The sequence below is a fragment of the Lichenostomus cassidix genome, chromosome 5, assembly GCF_008360975.1.
Source record: "Lichenostomus cassidix isolate B80296 chromosome 5, HeHo_3.0, whole genome shotgun sequence".
NCBI classification, from domain to species: domain Eukaryota; kingdom Metazoa; phylum Chordata; class Aves; order Passeriformes; family Meliphagidae; genus Lichenostomus; species Lichenostomus cassidix.
Window position 1 is genome coordinate 40,777,234 of NC_139486.1, and position 17,139 is coordinate 40,794,372.

The 17,139-nt window shown below is 40.4% G+C and overlaps 1 protein-coding gene across 1 annotated transcript in view; it reads right to left on the bottom strand.

Moving 5' to 3' along the window:
• The window catches only part of HSD17B12 (hydroxysteroid 17-beta dehydrogenase 12), an 84,012-nt gene that overhangs the window by 44,092 nt on the left and 22,781 nt on the right, over window positions 1–17,139 (bottom strand). The window contains exons 2-3 of the mRNA XM_085062632.1: window positions 7,442–7,488; window positions 2,924–2,999 (exon numbers count right to left, since the gene is read on the bottom strand). Of these exons, the coding sequence (XP_084918758.1) occupies window positions 2,924–2,999; window positions 7,442–7,488 (123 nt within the window). The remainder of the gene's footprint in view (window positions 1–2,923; window positions 3,000–7,441; window positions 7,489–17,139) is intronic.

The window sequence follows — 17,139 nt, forward strand, 5'->3', positions numbered from 1 at the left end:
CAGTTCAGCCACTTTAATGTGCATATGCACATTAAAAAAAAAAAAAAAAAAAATCAGCTCCAAGTCAGCTGGCATTTAACATCCAGAAAGACATATCTTTCCAGAAAGATGTATAACCACCCTTATGATGGTGGTTACACAACTTGCATTTTGTAAATAGATGTCACTCCTAGTAGTCTATCCTATGAGCGGAAAAAGTCTTCTAAAATAGAATGAACATACCTGATCCTCAGAAGCCCTCTCATTATTTCTGGCAGAGTGCATTTATCCATTCAGTAGGATAAGCAGGAGACTGATTAGTGAAAAGGAGGAGGAAACTGAAAACATGCACAGAATCACACAACTCAAAGAACTGGCATTAGTTAAACAGCCATTCTTCCTTAAGATGATTAAGAATCATTACTCAAGAAGGGCAAGCTTGTGCCAATTTGAAGAACAATGGACCACCATAAAGAAGTTTGAAGCTACCTTAAAAGCCTCCAAGGGAACCACTCAAGTAATTACAGCCTTAGCATTAAGAAAGTCAGCCATCTTATATTTATATATATTATATATATATATATATGAAACATCTGAACAGACTACAGAGACCACATGAGACTGAATACAAGACAATTCTGTCCAGCTAAAACCCAGCAGGATCTGAAAGTGCAACTCAGATTTGATTATGCAGACTATCCTAATCCTTCAGCATAATGCCACCATGAACAAGGTGTATTTTTCAGTAGCTCAGTCTTGTCAAAAGAAGTATTCTGAAAACCCAGCATGAGTCATCTCATTTCAGAATGGTTTAGGAAAGGAAGCAGAAAAATGTTTGGGTGAGGCCTAACAGTAATTATGTATTACAGGCTGCTTCACATAGGTACATGTACCTATTTTTTAAATCTGAGAACCTCCCCCAGCAGCTATCATGTAAGTGCTGAAGCTCAAAGCAGTAGATTTATCTGTCTTGTCAGCATCATGCTTAATTCCCAGGGAGAAAGAGATATCCAGACTGTTACAGAAAGGGCTATGACCGCTTTCAGGAAGCTTGTCACTTTATGCATAGGTGTTTGATTGCAGAACAAGATTATCTGTAGAAACTTCTTTCAGTTATAGTTCTACTTAGCAAAACAACTTTATGTAACGTTGCTAGAAACGTGACTGCACATGCCCACACACATGCAGCAAACTATCATCCAGCTATTGCAGTGAACCACCAAAAAGACCACCTTGTGGTAGCTTCTTCACATATTGTCAGCCAGCATCAGCAGTTACACAGGTACCCAGGCAGTGACACCTATTCTGCTGCATTTACACTGTCACTATATTGCTCAGAGCATCACAGATAGGTCCAGACACTGCAGTGATATCCTTGAATGCAGGATGCTAATGAACAATGCCAATTACTTCCAAATCAGTGGAAGACAGAACTTAAGGACAACTTTGCTCTAAGAAGGAATGGTCTCTACAACTTCAATAGACACAGAGAAAGGAAGGATTCTCTGTCTAGAAAACACTTTCATGTGCCATCTTACACTGGACCCTGAAAATCAGAGATAGTGATGTTTTTATCAATAGAACTGTATGCCCTGACTTTACAGATCTAGCGCAACAGCTACTGTTCAGTGAGTTGAAGTCCTTGAGTTTTTCGGTCATCCATACTTTCACTTAGCAGTCCCTTACAACTTAGTACAGGACAGTGTGTTGACACTTGACTTAGGGGATTATGTTTTACAGTAAAGCAGTGTCAATAACAAATTCACTGAATTTTTTAATAAACTTAAGCCAAAATTATACATTTATGACCTTGGAAAGATAGCAGTTCTTACCATTACATGCATTATGTACACAAACCATTTTAGAAAGCCTAAGCAAGACAAAGGAGGGTAACACAGAAGCATCATCTTAAATGTTTCTTTATCAAACATCATTATTCTGAGAAACCTGCTTTATAGTACACAACTCCTACTCCTGGTTATCAAAACCTTTTCATACAGTTCCATTTCTCACTTTATCTTGACATACTCTACACAAACTAATAACCTTGCATGAACTATGCCTTAATAAAAGAGAGATAGATTAGAAGAGGAATTCTTGTGGGTTAGATTTTGCTTTGCTCTGATTGGAAAATCATTTGTCAGCATGAGACTTGAGGAAGCTTTTTCCTAACTGATCCTGTACAAATATCCATTTGTGACTGAAATACTAAAGTTGCTCTCTTATTTTTCCATTACAGCCATTTACTACACACTTACTGCAGAAACAATCCTGTTGTTATGTGTCCGTGCACAATCTCTAATACAGGTTCTTAAACACATTAACCCATTCCATGTATTCTTATGACTATGAACACTCACCACCTCAAAAGAGCTTACAGGTCTCTAATCTAATCTTTGAGTAGTTTATTCAAACAAAACAAAAAAGAGGGAGAAGAGGCAAGCTGTCCACAATAAATCTGTATACTTGGTAAGACACTAAGTAACGTAAGGAAAATGCTTTCAGCAACTTATAGTTGCAAAGAAATCACCTTTATGACTGGAGCCCATGAAATTAAACTTGCTTCAAACTGAGGGAATATTCAGATGGAGAAATGATTACATGTTTCTTGCCTTATTAAGATTTTAGACAGCTACTACTATGTGAATAGTAGTGAATAGGCGGTATTTCAGTTGGGCCTGGTAAACTGCTCTTATGGAAGACTAACAGTTTTAGGAGTACTTATTCCAGAATTAAGTCCTATTGTTCTCAGAAGTTAAATATGAACAGCTGTAAAATTGATCTGCAAGGCCTTTGCCACTTATATGTGTAACATTTGCACTGTACACAACAGCAAACCTTTCTCAAAATCAGAGCTGCATATATTAGCATGTATGAAATTCATGTGCAATTGCATTTATTTATAAGCATGGCAGTGAAGTTTAGGGAAGAAGTTTTAACTCACTTATTTCACTAGAAACCTGGTCGAGTTTTTCTTTCGACCTACTGATTAGGACCACCTTCATTCCACGTCTTGCTAACTGCAGGAAAACAAAACAGGAGATATTAGAATAGTCATAAATCACTTCCAAGTTAGTATCCTAATAAAAGGAATTGCAAAATTCAAACATTGCAACAATATATAACCAGAAGGTCTGGAAAAAAAATACAATTTTAAATAGAGACCTGAAGGGGAAAACCTGGACAAATACTTCCATGTTATTTCTTACTTAATTCCCTTTACACCAAATTTGTTATCTTCTCAGTCATCTAATATAGGTGGATAGGCACATTTATAAAATAAAAAACCAACAGCAGATATTTTACAAAACATTTACACTACCTCTGCAAGTCAGAGCAAAGACATTATTATCCATTATGAAGTTAACATGCCAAGTTAAGATAACCATGGTCACTTGAACACCTGTGGTGCAACTCAGTATTTCCTTCCTCTAGTAAGAGGTACAAAGTTCCTCTAGTAAGTAGTACAAAGTACTCCTACTTTGTACTACTCATAGGTATAAAGGTCTAAAACTCTTTTAGGGAAGCTACCTGTGGAGCTTAAGCTGTGGACAGAGCATACCCTGGTCACCAAATCAGATCTACCAATGCAAGTTTAAAATGGTCTGCAGGAAGACAGTTACATATCTGAATTACTCTGCAATGAAAACAGTGCTTGTGACTACCGTAAGTAGAAACAATATATCCACAGTTCAAAGTGACACTGCCTTCCAGACACTTAAGACCTGCATATACAAAAAACACAAGTGTTGTCATTGCTCCAATAAAACTCCTTCACTGCCTTTGGGCACTGATGAGAATGGGTCTTCAACGGAATTTAAAAAAACACCAACCAACCAACCAAACACACAGACCCAAAGACTGCGAAACACCACAGCATAGTACAGCAACAACCTGAAGAGACTTAATGTCATCTACTTTTCTAGCAGGAGTATGCAAACCAGTAGTGATTCTGTCAGAGAGAGGCATGACAGAGTTCACCAGTGAACTCCGTATTTTACTCCCACATGTCGTCTCTAAGCAGGAGAAATCTCATACTAGATCTCATGAGCTATGAGTGAGGTGTGGTGAAACCAAAGACACCCTAGGAATCACTAACAAACAGCTGCCAAGTTCAGGCTTACAGGTAACTTAAACTTTCTGCTCGAGGAAATGACATGGCATTACAAGGACTGCTGTCTAAAAGGGATGAATATATCCATCCACCTGCAGATAAGCACCTGGCCCACTGGAACACATTTTACATAAAGCCCACAGGAAGCTAGGAAGGCACCAGGAAGAAGGGATAGCACTCTCATTCCACAGGATCAAGGCAGCGAAGGCCTTGGTTACCTAACCTGGCAGGACAATCTAACAGTAATCTACTCAGAATGCAAAATAACTATGGTCCCATGAGGCAAAAAAGCCCCAGAGATCTTCCTCATGGATGTAAGCTCCAGACTACTAACAGAAAGGTTTGCTCTCTTTCAGCAGTATTAACCCTTGTGCTCTCAGACTGCTTCAGTAGGTACCTGGGCTTAATGGAAAAGTATCCAGCTGTACTTGTCACGAAAACCAAGAAAGTAAAGTGATGCCAATCCATCCAGTCAGTGGAGCCTCACCACATTTAGAGAACTTCCACCACAAGAGCAAGCTTGACAGAAACCACTGCTATGTTCACACCAAAGAGATGCTCTCTGAGAAGTACATCTGAAATCTGGAAATCCATTTGCAAGTGGAGTTCTAAGTAGAGAGTACATAAAACACCCAACATAAGACCCTGTAACTAGGAACAGATATCACTTAGAGAAGTAATCAAACTTGGAAAAGATACAGCATTTGAGAGCAAGTTCAATTAAGCTGCTTGATACAACTGGATTAGTTTCTGTTGAGCACTCTGCCTTCATTGGTTGGTTTCCACCTACTAGGTTGAAAGGAACCACAATTATCCAAAGAGAGATAACGATCCCCGAGACCCCAGTTACTAATTACATATTTATATAGGAATCAAGGGAGACCCCCTTGCTTTGTAGATGACCTGCTATTATACTTGTCCCTTTGGTCAATGTCCTTAGGGTTCTGAAACAGCTGAATGACAAGACCTTAAAACTTCACACAAAAACTCACCCAGAGTAGCATACATTGGGAAGATACTCTTCTAGCCTAAGGATTGATGCAAGCAAGGATCACCATTGTAATGGAGCTGATGAATAAAGGTGTTTGATTTCCTTAAATGCCATGTTAGTGACCACCACATTTTCTACCGCGGTAGCAAAATACAGCTGCTGTTCAAACCCTTTCCCTCCAGGAAGAGAATGACATTAAGAGCCAACCAAAGCAAAGTTAAAGCTCTTGTTAGAGTAGGCATAGCAAGAGAATCTGAAACTGTGATACTAAACAGATGTGCATAGTAGAGTACTGCAGAGTATGCAATAGGATCACAACCTCTAGTTCATCATTAGCCCACAAATACATCTAAGATTAAATTTAACTAATGATTTTCAAAAGCAAACAGAAAATAACGATAGAGGGGCAACAAACAGTGACTCCTGACCATATCCTCAAGAAATGAGACCTTTCACAAAGGGTGATCTAGCAATGATAAGGATATCAGTGCTGGGCAAAGAATAAATGTCTTAATTACTGCAAGAGTGAAGGTGTAAAAACAGTTCTTTGCTTGGAAAAGGAAAATAATCTACACAGCAGAGTATAACCCAAGAATCCACACACTCAAAGCTCCTCCATCAGTTTCCAGTGAGACCATATCAAACTTTCAAAGAGGCAATTCTCAACACAGTTACAATTCACACAAATTCCTCCAAGGAAAAGGAAGTTGTCTGCATGATCATAATCACAGCCATCAGGGCCCAAGCAGCCATATGCCAGTGGAATTCATAGTAGCCAGAAGGGAATTTTTAGTAGAAAAATCAAGCCTATGCTGGCAATCTTCTGAAGATATCATGATGGCTAATTTAAAGATTAAGAAGTCTTTTCAGGTATTCCACATTTCACCCTACATCCACACTTGACTTTGTGTATTTTTCATCCATTCAAGCTGTCAAAGGATGGATTTGTGGTTTTTTCTAAACACATGCATAAGTAACAATAATAAATACAACTCATGAAGAGTGTGTTTTATTCTACAGCCCAAGAATGAGTATCTGTACCCTTTGGGGTGCTCTGTGCCTACAGCAACCACTGCAAGGCAGCTGTAACAGACATGGTTTTCCAACAGTATCTCATACTTGTGACAGCTTTCCTAATGTGGGTTTGAATGCTGTAGTCTGCCAGCAGCACACGTTCATGCTTGAACACAGCCTAGCTCTTGGAGATATTACAAAACAAAGCAAGCTGGAGTTTTATTCACCCACTAACTTAACATACAGATCCTGAAACTCATCTCCCATGATGTTCAGGGGGTGTCTCCCACAGCAGAGGACTTCCTCCTGATAATGCTCTGCTGTGGGCACAGTGACCTCCTTCCACTTGCTCTAGACAGTAAAAATTAGGTGTTGCACCATTTGCTTCAGTGCCATGTAACCAGGATAATCTGGCATGTGTGAGCTGTGAGCAATATGCCAGTATCAGGTGCTGCTGGCACCAGGCTCAGTTCCCTCTGCAACCAACTCCACTTTCTTGAACCAGTAGTATGAGGTCCTACTTCCTGTAAAGTATAAAGGAATTTGGGGGCTGGGGGTGCAGGTGGCAGGGCAAGGCACATAAGGATGACAGAAAATCAAAAGGACATGGACTACCCATGAAGAGGAATGCCATTTTCCCTGTGGGCTTTTCAAAACAAATGATCAAGAAAAAGGGAATCTCTCACAGCTGATCTCACAAAGTCATGCTGGTGTTTCAGAGAACACAAAAATGACCACAGACAGGCTCACTTTGATACTAATGCTGAGTTCAAAGTTATTTTTGCTATAAATTGTTGTAGTCAGCACTATTTGTCATTATATTCTCTGGGCTTATAGGCTAAATTACCCCATACTAACAGGCACTTTCTGTCTTAAGCAATACATTCCAGTATATGAAATCTATTTGGAGCCCACATATCCATCAAGAGCAAAAGTACAGTAAAAGAGATAAAGGTAAAACCCAGCTTCTGAGACTTCATGAACTAGAGGAAATAATTGGAACATACTGCTGGCAGCTATAAATGCCATTTAGTCAGTGCCTGGAAGTACCAAAAGGAAATACCAAGGGCTCAGAAAGTTCAAATTCTTTTAAAAACTAGAAGAGATAAAAACTGAAGGACAAGGTAAGAGCTGAAAACATAATTCACAAATAAAAGAAACTAACAAAACGAGATACAACTTTTGGCTGGTTACCAGAGGGAGGCAAGGCAGGAGACCTCTTTCTCCACAGATACCTATGTTAAGATAAGGTGAGGAGATATGACATGATGCTTGACAGAGTTGAGACAGCTTGACATATTGCCAAGAATCAAGACAGACTTCCAAGTGGTAAGAATTCTTACCTCTTCTGCATAGGCTTTTCCAATCCCATCAGTAGCTCCTGTGACCACTGCAATAAAAAAAAAAAAGACAAATCTACATTAGTTGCTTCACAGAAGTAACTGCAATGCGTGTGATCATTTGTAGGTTATTAAAATACTCATTCCAGACAGAAACACATCGAAGTCTCTAGAATAGGTACGCAACTTCTACTAAATTTCTTGAAAAACTCGCACTAGAACCTTTCCATAGGTGAGAAGAGAGACAAAGAGGTGGATTTAGGAGCCTAACATTTCAAGAATTAGGTTCAGTACCCTTTCTCACACCAGTCATCTGTCCTAATACACTTCTTCAGAAGTTTTGTGGACTAAGAGAGATTTACAAGTCATTTAACTAAGAAAAAAAAGCTCATTTATGACTATTGAACCAACTGTTTTAAGTACACAGTAAAAGAAAAGGTATCTCCAAGCCTGTAAGCATCCAAGAAAATATTTTAGGACAGGAGCAAGAGCTGCCTGATAGGGATCTCAAATCTGCTGGAGGAACACTATGACCATTGTGCTCACCAGCAGCAAGTATGAGTGACTGATCCAGGCATCAGTTGCAAGCTTGGCTTCTACAGCTTCAACTTTCTCACCTGTGGGTGACTGGATCTGTGTCAAGCTTCAAGTCTTTCTAGGATTCTTTTCCACAAGCTGAGAAGCTGTGAGTGACTCAACATGCCATTAGTTTGACAGATTATTCCAGGGCTCTCGCCACACTAGTAGCTGATCATCTTAGTAAATAGCAATTCCTCCAGACAGAAACTGCTTTTTAAGCAAGTACATTCAGCACCACTTCTTTTCTCCCTCAGCTTTTTCTTCTCACCAAACCCAATACCTACACCTCAACATCCTTATGTTTTTGGTCTCCTGTATAACCTCATTTACCGGTCTCTGCTCTCACTCTCCAAGTAGCCACAGAATACACCAGATTTTTTCTGTTTGTCCTTTTATCAGATCAGAACAGCTAGGTTTGTGCTTCCACTGCTTAGCACTGAATGTAGCCACAGCCAAATAATTGGACTTGTTTAATGTTTCAGGAAAGTGAACTGGGAGTGTTGGTTAAACTCCCGGGTCAACCTCTACCTGACTGAAACTCATAGCAGATGAAGTGCTGTCTGGCACTGGGATTCAGCAATAACTTCCCTTCAGAGCACCGGAAGGAGATGTGTTTGCAGATGATTTGATTAGTTACCGCCTGCAGATCCCCTCTAACAACTGGCATGCAAACTGCAGCCAGAATATTTCTGTTTGAGTAATAACAGCTAGGAAATGCTGTAACCACTTCAGTCTCTGTGCCTGCTATCTATAAACAAGTGGATGTAATAACCAAAGATGAAACTGCCGGCGAAGGTTCTTTTTCAGCTTGAATGGTCAGGCAACAATTCAATAAAAGGCTAGAAGGAAAGATCCAGTCATGTCCCTGATTTCAGTGACATTCACAGATGACCACAGATGAAGGCACATGCATATATGTTTATGCCGTATGTTTATCCCTTCTCTAGTTTCAGAGTTTATTTTCAAGATGCCACAGCTCCAGAGTGATAAGGATATGCATATTGCACACATGGGACGCTCTGGCTACCAAACAGAGCTCTGGCTGCTGCACTTTCAGCACCACAGAATTTTATTGAGGAAACCAAGTGTCTGTGTCACACTGTTTTGCCACTTCCTATCCAGCCACCATAAGGCAACTGTGAGTGACAGTTTTGTCACAGAGACAAAGCCATGTATAGAATGGTGAAGCAAGAGTCCAAAATGACCAAAAAAAAGCAGACTTTAGGGGAAAAAAAAAAATCAAGAATACATTCCCAGGAGCCCACTGCCTTCAACCAAACCTGTACCAATATTGTTACCCATTCAGCCAGATGCACCACAGTCCTGCAGGACAGCACCACCCCTTTAGTTCAAGGATTAAAGCTTCAGTTTCAGCCTTGCTAACCTTGGATTCACATTATGCATTATCACACAAGTCATGGTTGCTTCAGCAAAACAATGAAGCAAACAATACAGTGAAAACAAGTACCAGGACCCCTACCCATTAGGATCACAACAGTAGCTGTACAAGTTCTAAACTGACTCAATCTGGAAAACATTCAACTTCAGTGACTCGGTGAAAGTGGTTGTTTCTTTCATTATACTTAGTGAGGCACCTAAAGAGGAGTCCCTGAAACACTTAAAGATTGTTCTCCTTCCAGTTCAGAATTTACGGACTTAATGGTTTTATTCCCAGATAACAAGCTCAACATTTTAAAATACTGTTTTCTGACACCATAAATTGTCCCACTTCTAGCAGCTGGAGCCAAAAATGCATGCTCCATGAGGCAGGGACTCCAAAAAGCACCTGTAGCGCTTTAAAAGCTTAGTAAAGTACAAGTAGTTTCAGTCAAGGATATTTACTCATTTATTGAATCCACTGCTTAAGTAAATGGTAATGGAATCAGCTGGAGCACGAGATGTAAGCTGAAGATCAAAGATTCCTAACTGAAGTGTGAGTAACAGGCTGAATTTTTTTCCCTTTATAGGCCCTATTTCAAATTAAAATAACCTGTAGTCCAGAGGTTAAAGTACCCTCCAGAACAGAATATAAGAAATTTAAACAAATCTGATGTAGATAAAAATTACAAAATCCCATCAGGAAAAAAGTAGTTTTTGAGCCATCACCTACAGAAACAGATCCCTGGCTGATACACATTACTGCTTCACTTCTGCTGCAGGTAAAGGCATAGGCATCAGGATAAAGTATGCAGCTAGTTTTTTTTAGCAATAAGGGAACTCCTCACAAGACGACACTGACACTGTCATTTAATTAGAGGTTCCATGTGGAGAAGGATAACTGCCTTCTGCTCCATGTTCCCACGTCATCTTGAAGAACAAACAGTACAAGGACTAGTTCCAATGTATAACCTAAACCCCGTTCTTTCCAGGCCACACTTCTCTTCCTAAGGCCCTTGGAGAGAAGCCACCTGGCTCAGTTCCCTCCCATTCAGAGCAAATGGATTCCCCAGCTACAGCTGCACTGGTGGAGAGGCTGTCAAGGTCGGCACTCACGGACCGTGATGGGAAACATGCACTAAAGCAGACCTGGCCTGCTACTGACCAGCAGCACCCAGTCCAGCCAGCTCTGGTCACTGCCCATTTATGGGATCCTAGTGAGCTGTTTGAAGGGTCAGAAAGGCTGCCCTGACAGCAATCTGCCAGAGCAGAAAGCAAAACTTAGAGCCTACATTGTAAAAGCAGGGAAAAGCAGTAGTGTAAAGGCAACTGATTGGACCAACATAACAGAAGCCCAGATTCAACCACCTTATCTTCCCCTACATTTTGGATTACCTAAAGTTTGTACATTAGCAAGTCACTTAAAATTCTCATATTGATTACATTCATCTCTAGCTTCCACACTGGAGCCAAATGTTGCAGTTTCAACCACTCCAAAGCTGTGTCAGTTTAACTAAATTTCTACTATCAACTTGATGTGCCCAAGCTAGTTTGACTCCAAGTGTGGATAAAGCTTTTGAATTCTGTTTCTTCTACAGACTGCCTTCCAACAGAAGTTACAAACTGACTGCAGTTGGCAGAGCTTAAAGAAAGCAAAGCAAGTAGGATAGAAATAAGTTATTGTCTATACAAGAAAGCTGCACCAGCACCTAAGTGTGATTATACACATTTACTCAGTAGTCAGACTAACTGTAGTAGCTTCCCACTTCAGCCATCTGCTGTCTCCAGGAGAGAAGCAAGAAGAGTGCCCAGGCGACTTGTGTGTGAGCCCACCAAGAAAATGTTTGCCTGAATGGAAGCTTGTATTGCAGCATTGGCTGATTTTAGACACAGAAGTCAATACCCATCTTTGCCTTTTCCCTCACAGCCCCAAAAGTCGGGGGATAAAAAAAATAAGGAAAGGTATCCAGTAACATGACATACTCTGAAAACTCTCCGAATATTAAGTTCACTCTTAATAAACCAATACATGCACTCGCATTGGGCTCGAGATGCTCTACCCTGGGAAGTTCCACTGGCCAGTCTTCAGCAGCTTTGGACACACTGTATTTCACAAAATAGTTAGGCCTCACCTGAAACATCTCAAGAAACTTTTTTGAAACTAGTATATGCATTAGTAGAGAGCTGACATATACATCATATTTTTTAAGTTCAAAAGAAACCTGTCTAAAAATTCCTGTTCTGAGTCAGAGTCCACAAAGCCTGGCCCTAGTGAGTCCAGCACACTGCACGGAACATCTCTTGCTCTTCTAGGAAATGACACTTTGGGTAAGACTGGCATAATCATTGTTATAATGAGTGACAGATACATGTATGGTCTCATCCTCCAGTCCTGGCTTTCATTTCAGTTTTGCATCAATAGTCTTATATTCCAACTGACCCTACACTGTTCAAAGTGGTAGACAAGAAGTGGGAAAACTGATAAAACTAAAATCATTACTCGTGCTAGCCACTAGTGTACATCACATTAGTATAAACAACTGTGAATCTGCCCATGCTTTGGATGCAGCGATAGGGTGCAAAAAGGAACTTCAAATGCAGTATCAAGGTCTCCGAACAATGAGAGCAGTATGGGGCATCATCTGCTCAGACTGCTGGAGGAGATTATGCCATATGTAGGCTGTAGATATTTCAATTGCCATTGTATATATACAAGCCATCAGCACAAGATCACAGATCAGCAGTTAAATTTTTTATTACAGCATTATCGTTAATACATCATGTAATCATTTCCCTAAATCACCAAAATCCTCACCTCAGGACAGTACAGCATCCTTGCCCAAATGACTGTGTCAGAATTTTGCTTCCTATGTGGTTGTGGGGAAAGAAGAAAGGGAAAAAAAAAAAAAACCAAAAAACCACAACACCCCCTCGCCACCCCCCCCCCCACACACTCTTCCTCTCCCACTTTGAGTTTTATTACACTCCTTGACCTCTTACAGTGGTCTCTTTAATTTAAGATACAGGCATCCACCACAGCCTCTACTACTGGAACAGTTATGGACAGACACAACTCACTAATTCACTACACCTTAGTACCACCTAGATAAAGTATCTCCTAGTGTTTCACAGCTTTAGCCACATATACAACAGGTATAATGTCGTTCATAAGCATTGGCAACATTTCCTGGCCAGTACCAAGCTCAGGGTAAAGTCTCACAAAGTTAAAAAACCTCACCAGTCAGTGATATGTGTCATCTTGCACCAAAAGAGAAGAGCTTTCCCATTATTAAAAAAGCCATACACCAAGCCTACAGAACACGTGCAACCAGACTGTGACTTTAGTCTAGAAGATTAAAACAACCAGTGGTACTTTAGGGGATAAAAATGTAGACTCTTCTCCAGAAGGCTTACAGAGGGGTAAATACATAAATGTTTCCAATAGCACCTGCACCCTTTGGAAACCTCACAGCCCATGGCTAAATACAAGGGATAAAGTGCCACCAACAGTGTGCAAAACTCACATGTTCTTTCTGCTTATAAAAAAAAAAAAGCCACTGTGTTACCAAATAAAAGGTTGCCAAAAATATCCCCAACCTCCTAAGAGGTATACTGGATAAAGATTCCCTGCTCATAAAAAAGGGACCACCATTCCAGAGCCAAGGGAAAGCAGAACCCAGCAGCCCATGGCAGTCTGTTCTGTGACTGAAGAGAGCATTCAAGGCCCAGAGAGAACATTTTTACCTGCTTCTTATGCAGCCAGGACATCTTAAAACAAAAGCAAAGAGTGGTGCACTTAAAGTATGAGGCAGGCATGTAGAAATCATCTCGTCTCACGACAGGAGCAAGGACCAGTGCTGACACAGGGAGAGGGAGCAACAGCAAGCATAGAAAATTCTACTGCAGTTCTGCAGAGCAATCACGCTGAAACAAGATTATAGATTCGTGACTCCCCAACTCAAGGTTAGACTACAGTGAAAAAAAAAGCTTAAAGAGATCAAGCCTGCCTTCAGATACAAACACGTTTTCCACAGCAAAATGAACTTTTGAGATGCTTAATGGTGATAAAGCACAGAATACTTTTATCCATATTGCCTCTAGCAAACAGCACCAGGCATACTCCTTGCAGTGCTTTGACTACCTGCACAATGAAGCTAGCAACTATTACGCATGTTCTCTACTAGTCTCTTCAAGCTACATATTCTTTTTGGTTCAGCCATTTTCCTGTTTTCATTCAGAAAAGTCCAAGTTTTCAGGCAATCTTTCAGAGCACTGCAGATGCACTCATGCATGTCATTACCTAGGAGGGAGAACTCAGGCCACTAGCAGTGTTATTCTCCCTAGACAGAAGTGGGTCCAGCAATTTGGGAATACCTACATCCTTCCTGTCAAAAAACTAAGCTAACTAACAGATCTCAAGGAGGGTAGCTTAGCTACATCTCTGATCCCCTAAGAAGTGTTCAAATTTGTTGTCAAAATGGCCACTGCAGAGCTAGTCTGTCTGCAACATCCTCCATTCAAACAGAAGAACCATCCCTGTCCTGCAAGACTGAATCCAAACACAAGTGAGGGTCTGTCACAGCACAGTACCCAGCTGCAGCACACATCAACATCAGCTAGCACCCTCTGTGTCTTGTTAAAGCAATACAGTTGAGGGAAACTTCACAGCACAGCTAACCTTAGCACAGGCTTAAAGTACAGCCCATAAATAACTGAAGACTCGAGATTCTTCTGCTACGAAACACAGAGGCTATATTAAGAATATGACAGCTCCTGGGGAAAACAAAAGCTGGCAAGGGGAGAAAAGACTATCCCTGCTTGGCATCAAGCAGTGCTTCATTTATTACAGATTTATATAAATCACTGGCATTTGACCAATACCAAGCTTCTAGATTATCTCCAGCCAACAAAAGTACTTTAGTGCTGGTTAAAAATATTCTACTTTTTGTCCTCAGCTTGCTAGGAACGGCTATTTTTAGTAAGACTCCAATCAACCTTATCAAAATCAAGCATCAAAAATAGACTGGAGAAACACTGGAAGCATATACTATTTTTAGCTGCTTCGTCTATCCCTGCCGTTACCCACAAATTCTGACTGCACAGACCATGCATGAGTGCTTAGTTATTCTAGGCAGATCTTAGTCGTGACCCTTTTTTTCCCTGAACACCTGAATGCAGAAAACACTCGATTGATTAAAGATTAATACAGCCGCAAACCATGACAGCTGCCTTTCGTCTGAGTGCTTTTGGGGAGGGGGAGAATACAGGATGACAGAGAGCTTGCATCAGTATTCCTCTTGGGGATCCATTACATGGAAAGAAAATTGCTATTTCAATTCCCTTTTGTTGCTAAAAATAGCAGCCCCAATTGATTCAAGCAAACAGGGCACCGGCTTAGCAATGCCAAATTTAGAAACCACTGAAGTCCCAAAGAGTGAACGCTAACGCAGTCTAACACATGCCAGCTCATATTTAACAAAGAACAAAGAAGATAAGCATGCCGGCTGCAAGTTAATAAGACAGCAGCAACTCCCCGCATTTTTATTAAATAAAAACAGAAAACTCTGGGCAAAAAATAAGACAAACTTCACATCTATTCTCAATTTCACAGCTGAAATAGGAAGCCTTGTCAGAAAGATCTGTACCAGAGCTGCAATCCTAGAAGTTCTGTATTTTTTTTTTGGTCATATAAAGGTTTTTTTTCTGCACAGAGGAGCTAACACCTAATGGTCAGGCTTTGAAAAGACAGGCTACAGAAAAAGGTTCAATTCCCAAAACCAAGCACTTACTTGGTAACAGCTTGTGTCTAGGAGCTAGGATTGTGGGTAGAAAAACATTCTATAAATATCACAGCACTGACAAGTTCCCATTTCACCCAGAACTACAGCAAAAAAAGGGTTTTGGGCAGTGCGCTCTCAAGATTCTTTAGACTTGAGAACTAGAAGCAATCTAGAAATCCCAAGAAGAAAAGCATACTGAAGAATTCATGGAAGTCACACTTAATGTTTAAGCAATTCCAGTTCCAGTTGCCTCTATGGGAGCTCTCTCAGTTCAGGCTGGCTGTCTTTCACGCACTCAAACTCCAGTCTTTGCCATGAGGACTTTCTTCCTGTTAGTAAAGAGCTGCTGTGTTATGGACATGGGAGGCTGGGAGGAGAGGGGGAATTCTGTCATCCTGTTCAGAAGCCCCCACCCTACCCCTTGGCTGCTTTCAAGTCTTTTGATCCAGAAAATGTCAGGTGAAACCAAGATTGCCCTGACTTTAACTTTCTGCAGTAGCAAGGAAGTTGTTCAGATCACCTGCTCAAGCCAGTTCAAGTTAAGCATTTGCAAAGGCTATAGCTGCCTTGTGCTCTGTAAGACACTACAGTAAGAGTTACTGCATAGCATTAATATTCAGCAAAAACAACCTCTCGTTTGTTCATCATTGTGAAATACGTGACAGATGCTGACTGTCACGGCAAGCACGACCAGGCCAAAAAAACACATGCATAGAGGTCATTCAAATTACCATTTCTGGTTCTTCCTGCCTCTAGGACGGGGTGAATACAACACGAACATTTTAAAGATCAGATAGCTCAGGACTGGCACCATCTGAAGGCTTTCAGTGTGTTTGCCACTGGAAACATGCATAGATAAGTCACTTTTCTGAGAAGGCATTAAGCAGGCAGAAGAAGGGCCTCTGGGTTTAGAGCCTGCAATGCTGAAAGAAGATTCTACATCAGAAGTCACTAAAAGAAATTTGAGATTTTTTTTTTTCCTCTTTCACTAAGTATTTGTAGCAGGCAGAAAATAAATTCACGTTAGTTGATGTGGCAACAAAGAACCAACACTTGCAAGTGGAAGAGGATAACAAGTGATCTTGGCAAGCTATGGGCATTTTCACTTCGAGTCAAAGCTATGCAAGGTGTCAGAATAATTGTGAGCATAGAAAAAGTGGAGATTGGTATAAAATGCAGCATTAGATCCATTTTTAATCAAAAGGCAAACTGTGTCAAACTTCTAAAAGGTATACTCAGTTTAGACAAGAATAATGCTCCAGACCTATGAGGCAAAAGAAAATGATTTTATATTTTGAAACATAAGAATCTTTGACTATCATCAGGGGCTGCCTGGGGACGCAGCTACAATGGTTCAGACCAAAAACCAGAACTTTATCAGGATAAAAAAAAAAAAAAAATTTACTAGTTATACTCTTCAGGGACTGATCTCAGCACAAATTCTGTTCAGCACTGTTACCAGTGATCACCACACACAGAACAAAACTCTTTATGAACTTTACAGACAATCTAGGTCCTGAAAAGGATCACAGTGTCACACTGCAAAGAATTACATGGGTCTACACACCACAGCAATAAAACAAAATATTGCCAGGTATTACACAATGACATGGAGATACCAGATGTCAAGATATGCACTTGAGACTAATTTTGTTTAGAGGTGAAGTGACCATTGTAAGGAATGGAAAAAAGGGTATCTGGGGTGCAGTGTCTGCATATAGAATTGTCTATAAATTGTCCTTCTGATGCAGCTATGAAGACAACTTATATAACCACTGAGGTGCTTCCTATAGTAATAGAAAACAATAATACATTAACTTTAAATGGGAACAGCCGCAAAAAAGGATTAAAAAAAAAAAGGCTGCTAAAATGATTAAGAGTTAGCTGTTCTGGGAGATGAGTTCGAAAGGGTTTTGTTTGCTCTCCATAAGTTCACAGAGTAATCACCAAAAGTTTAGGCTAACA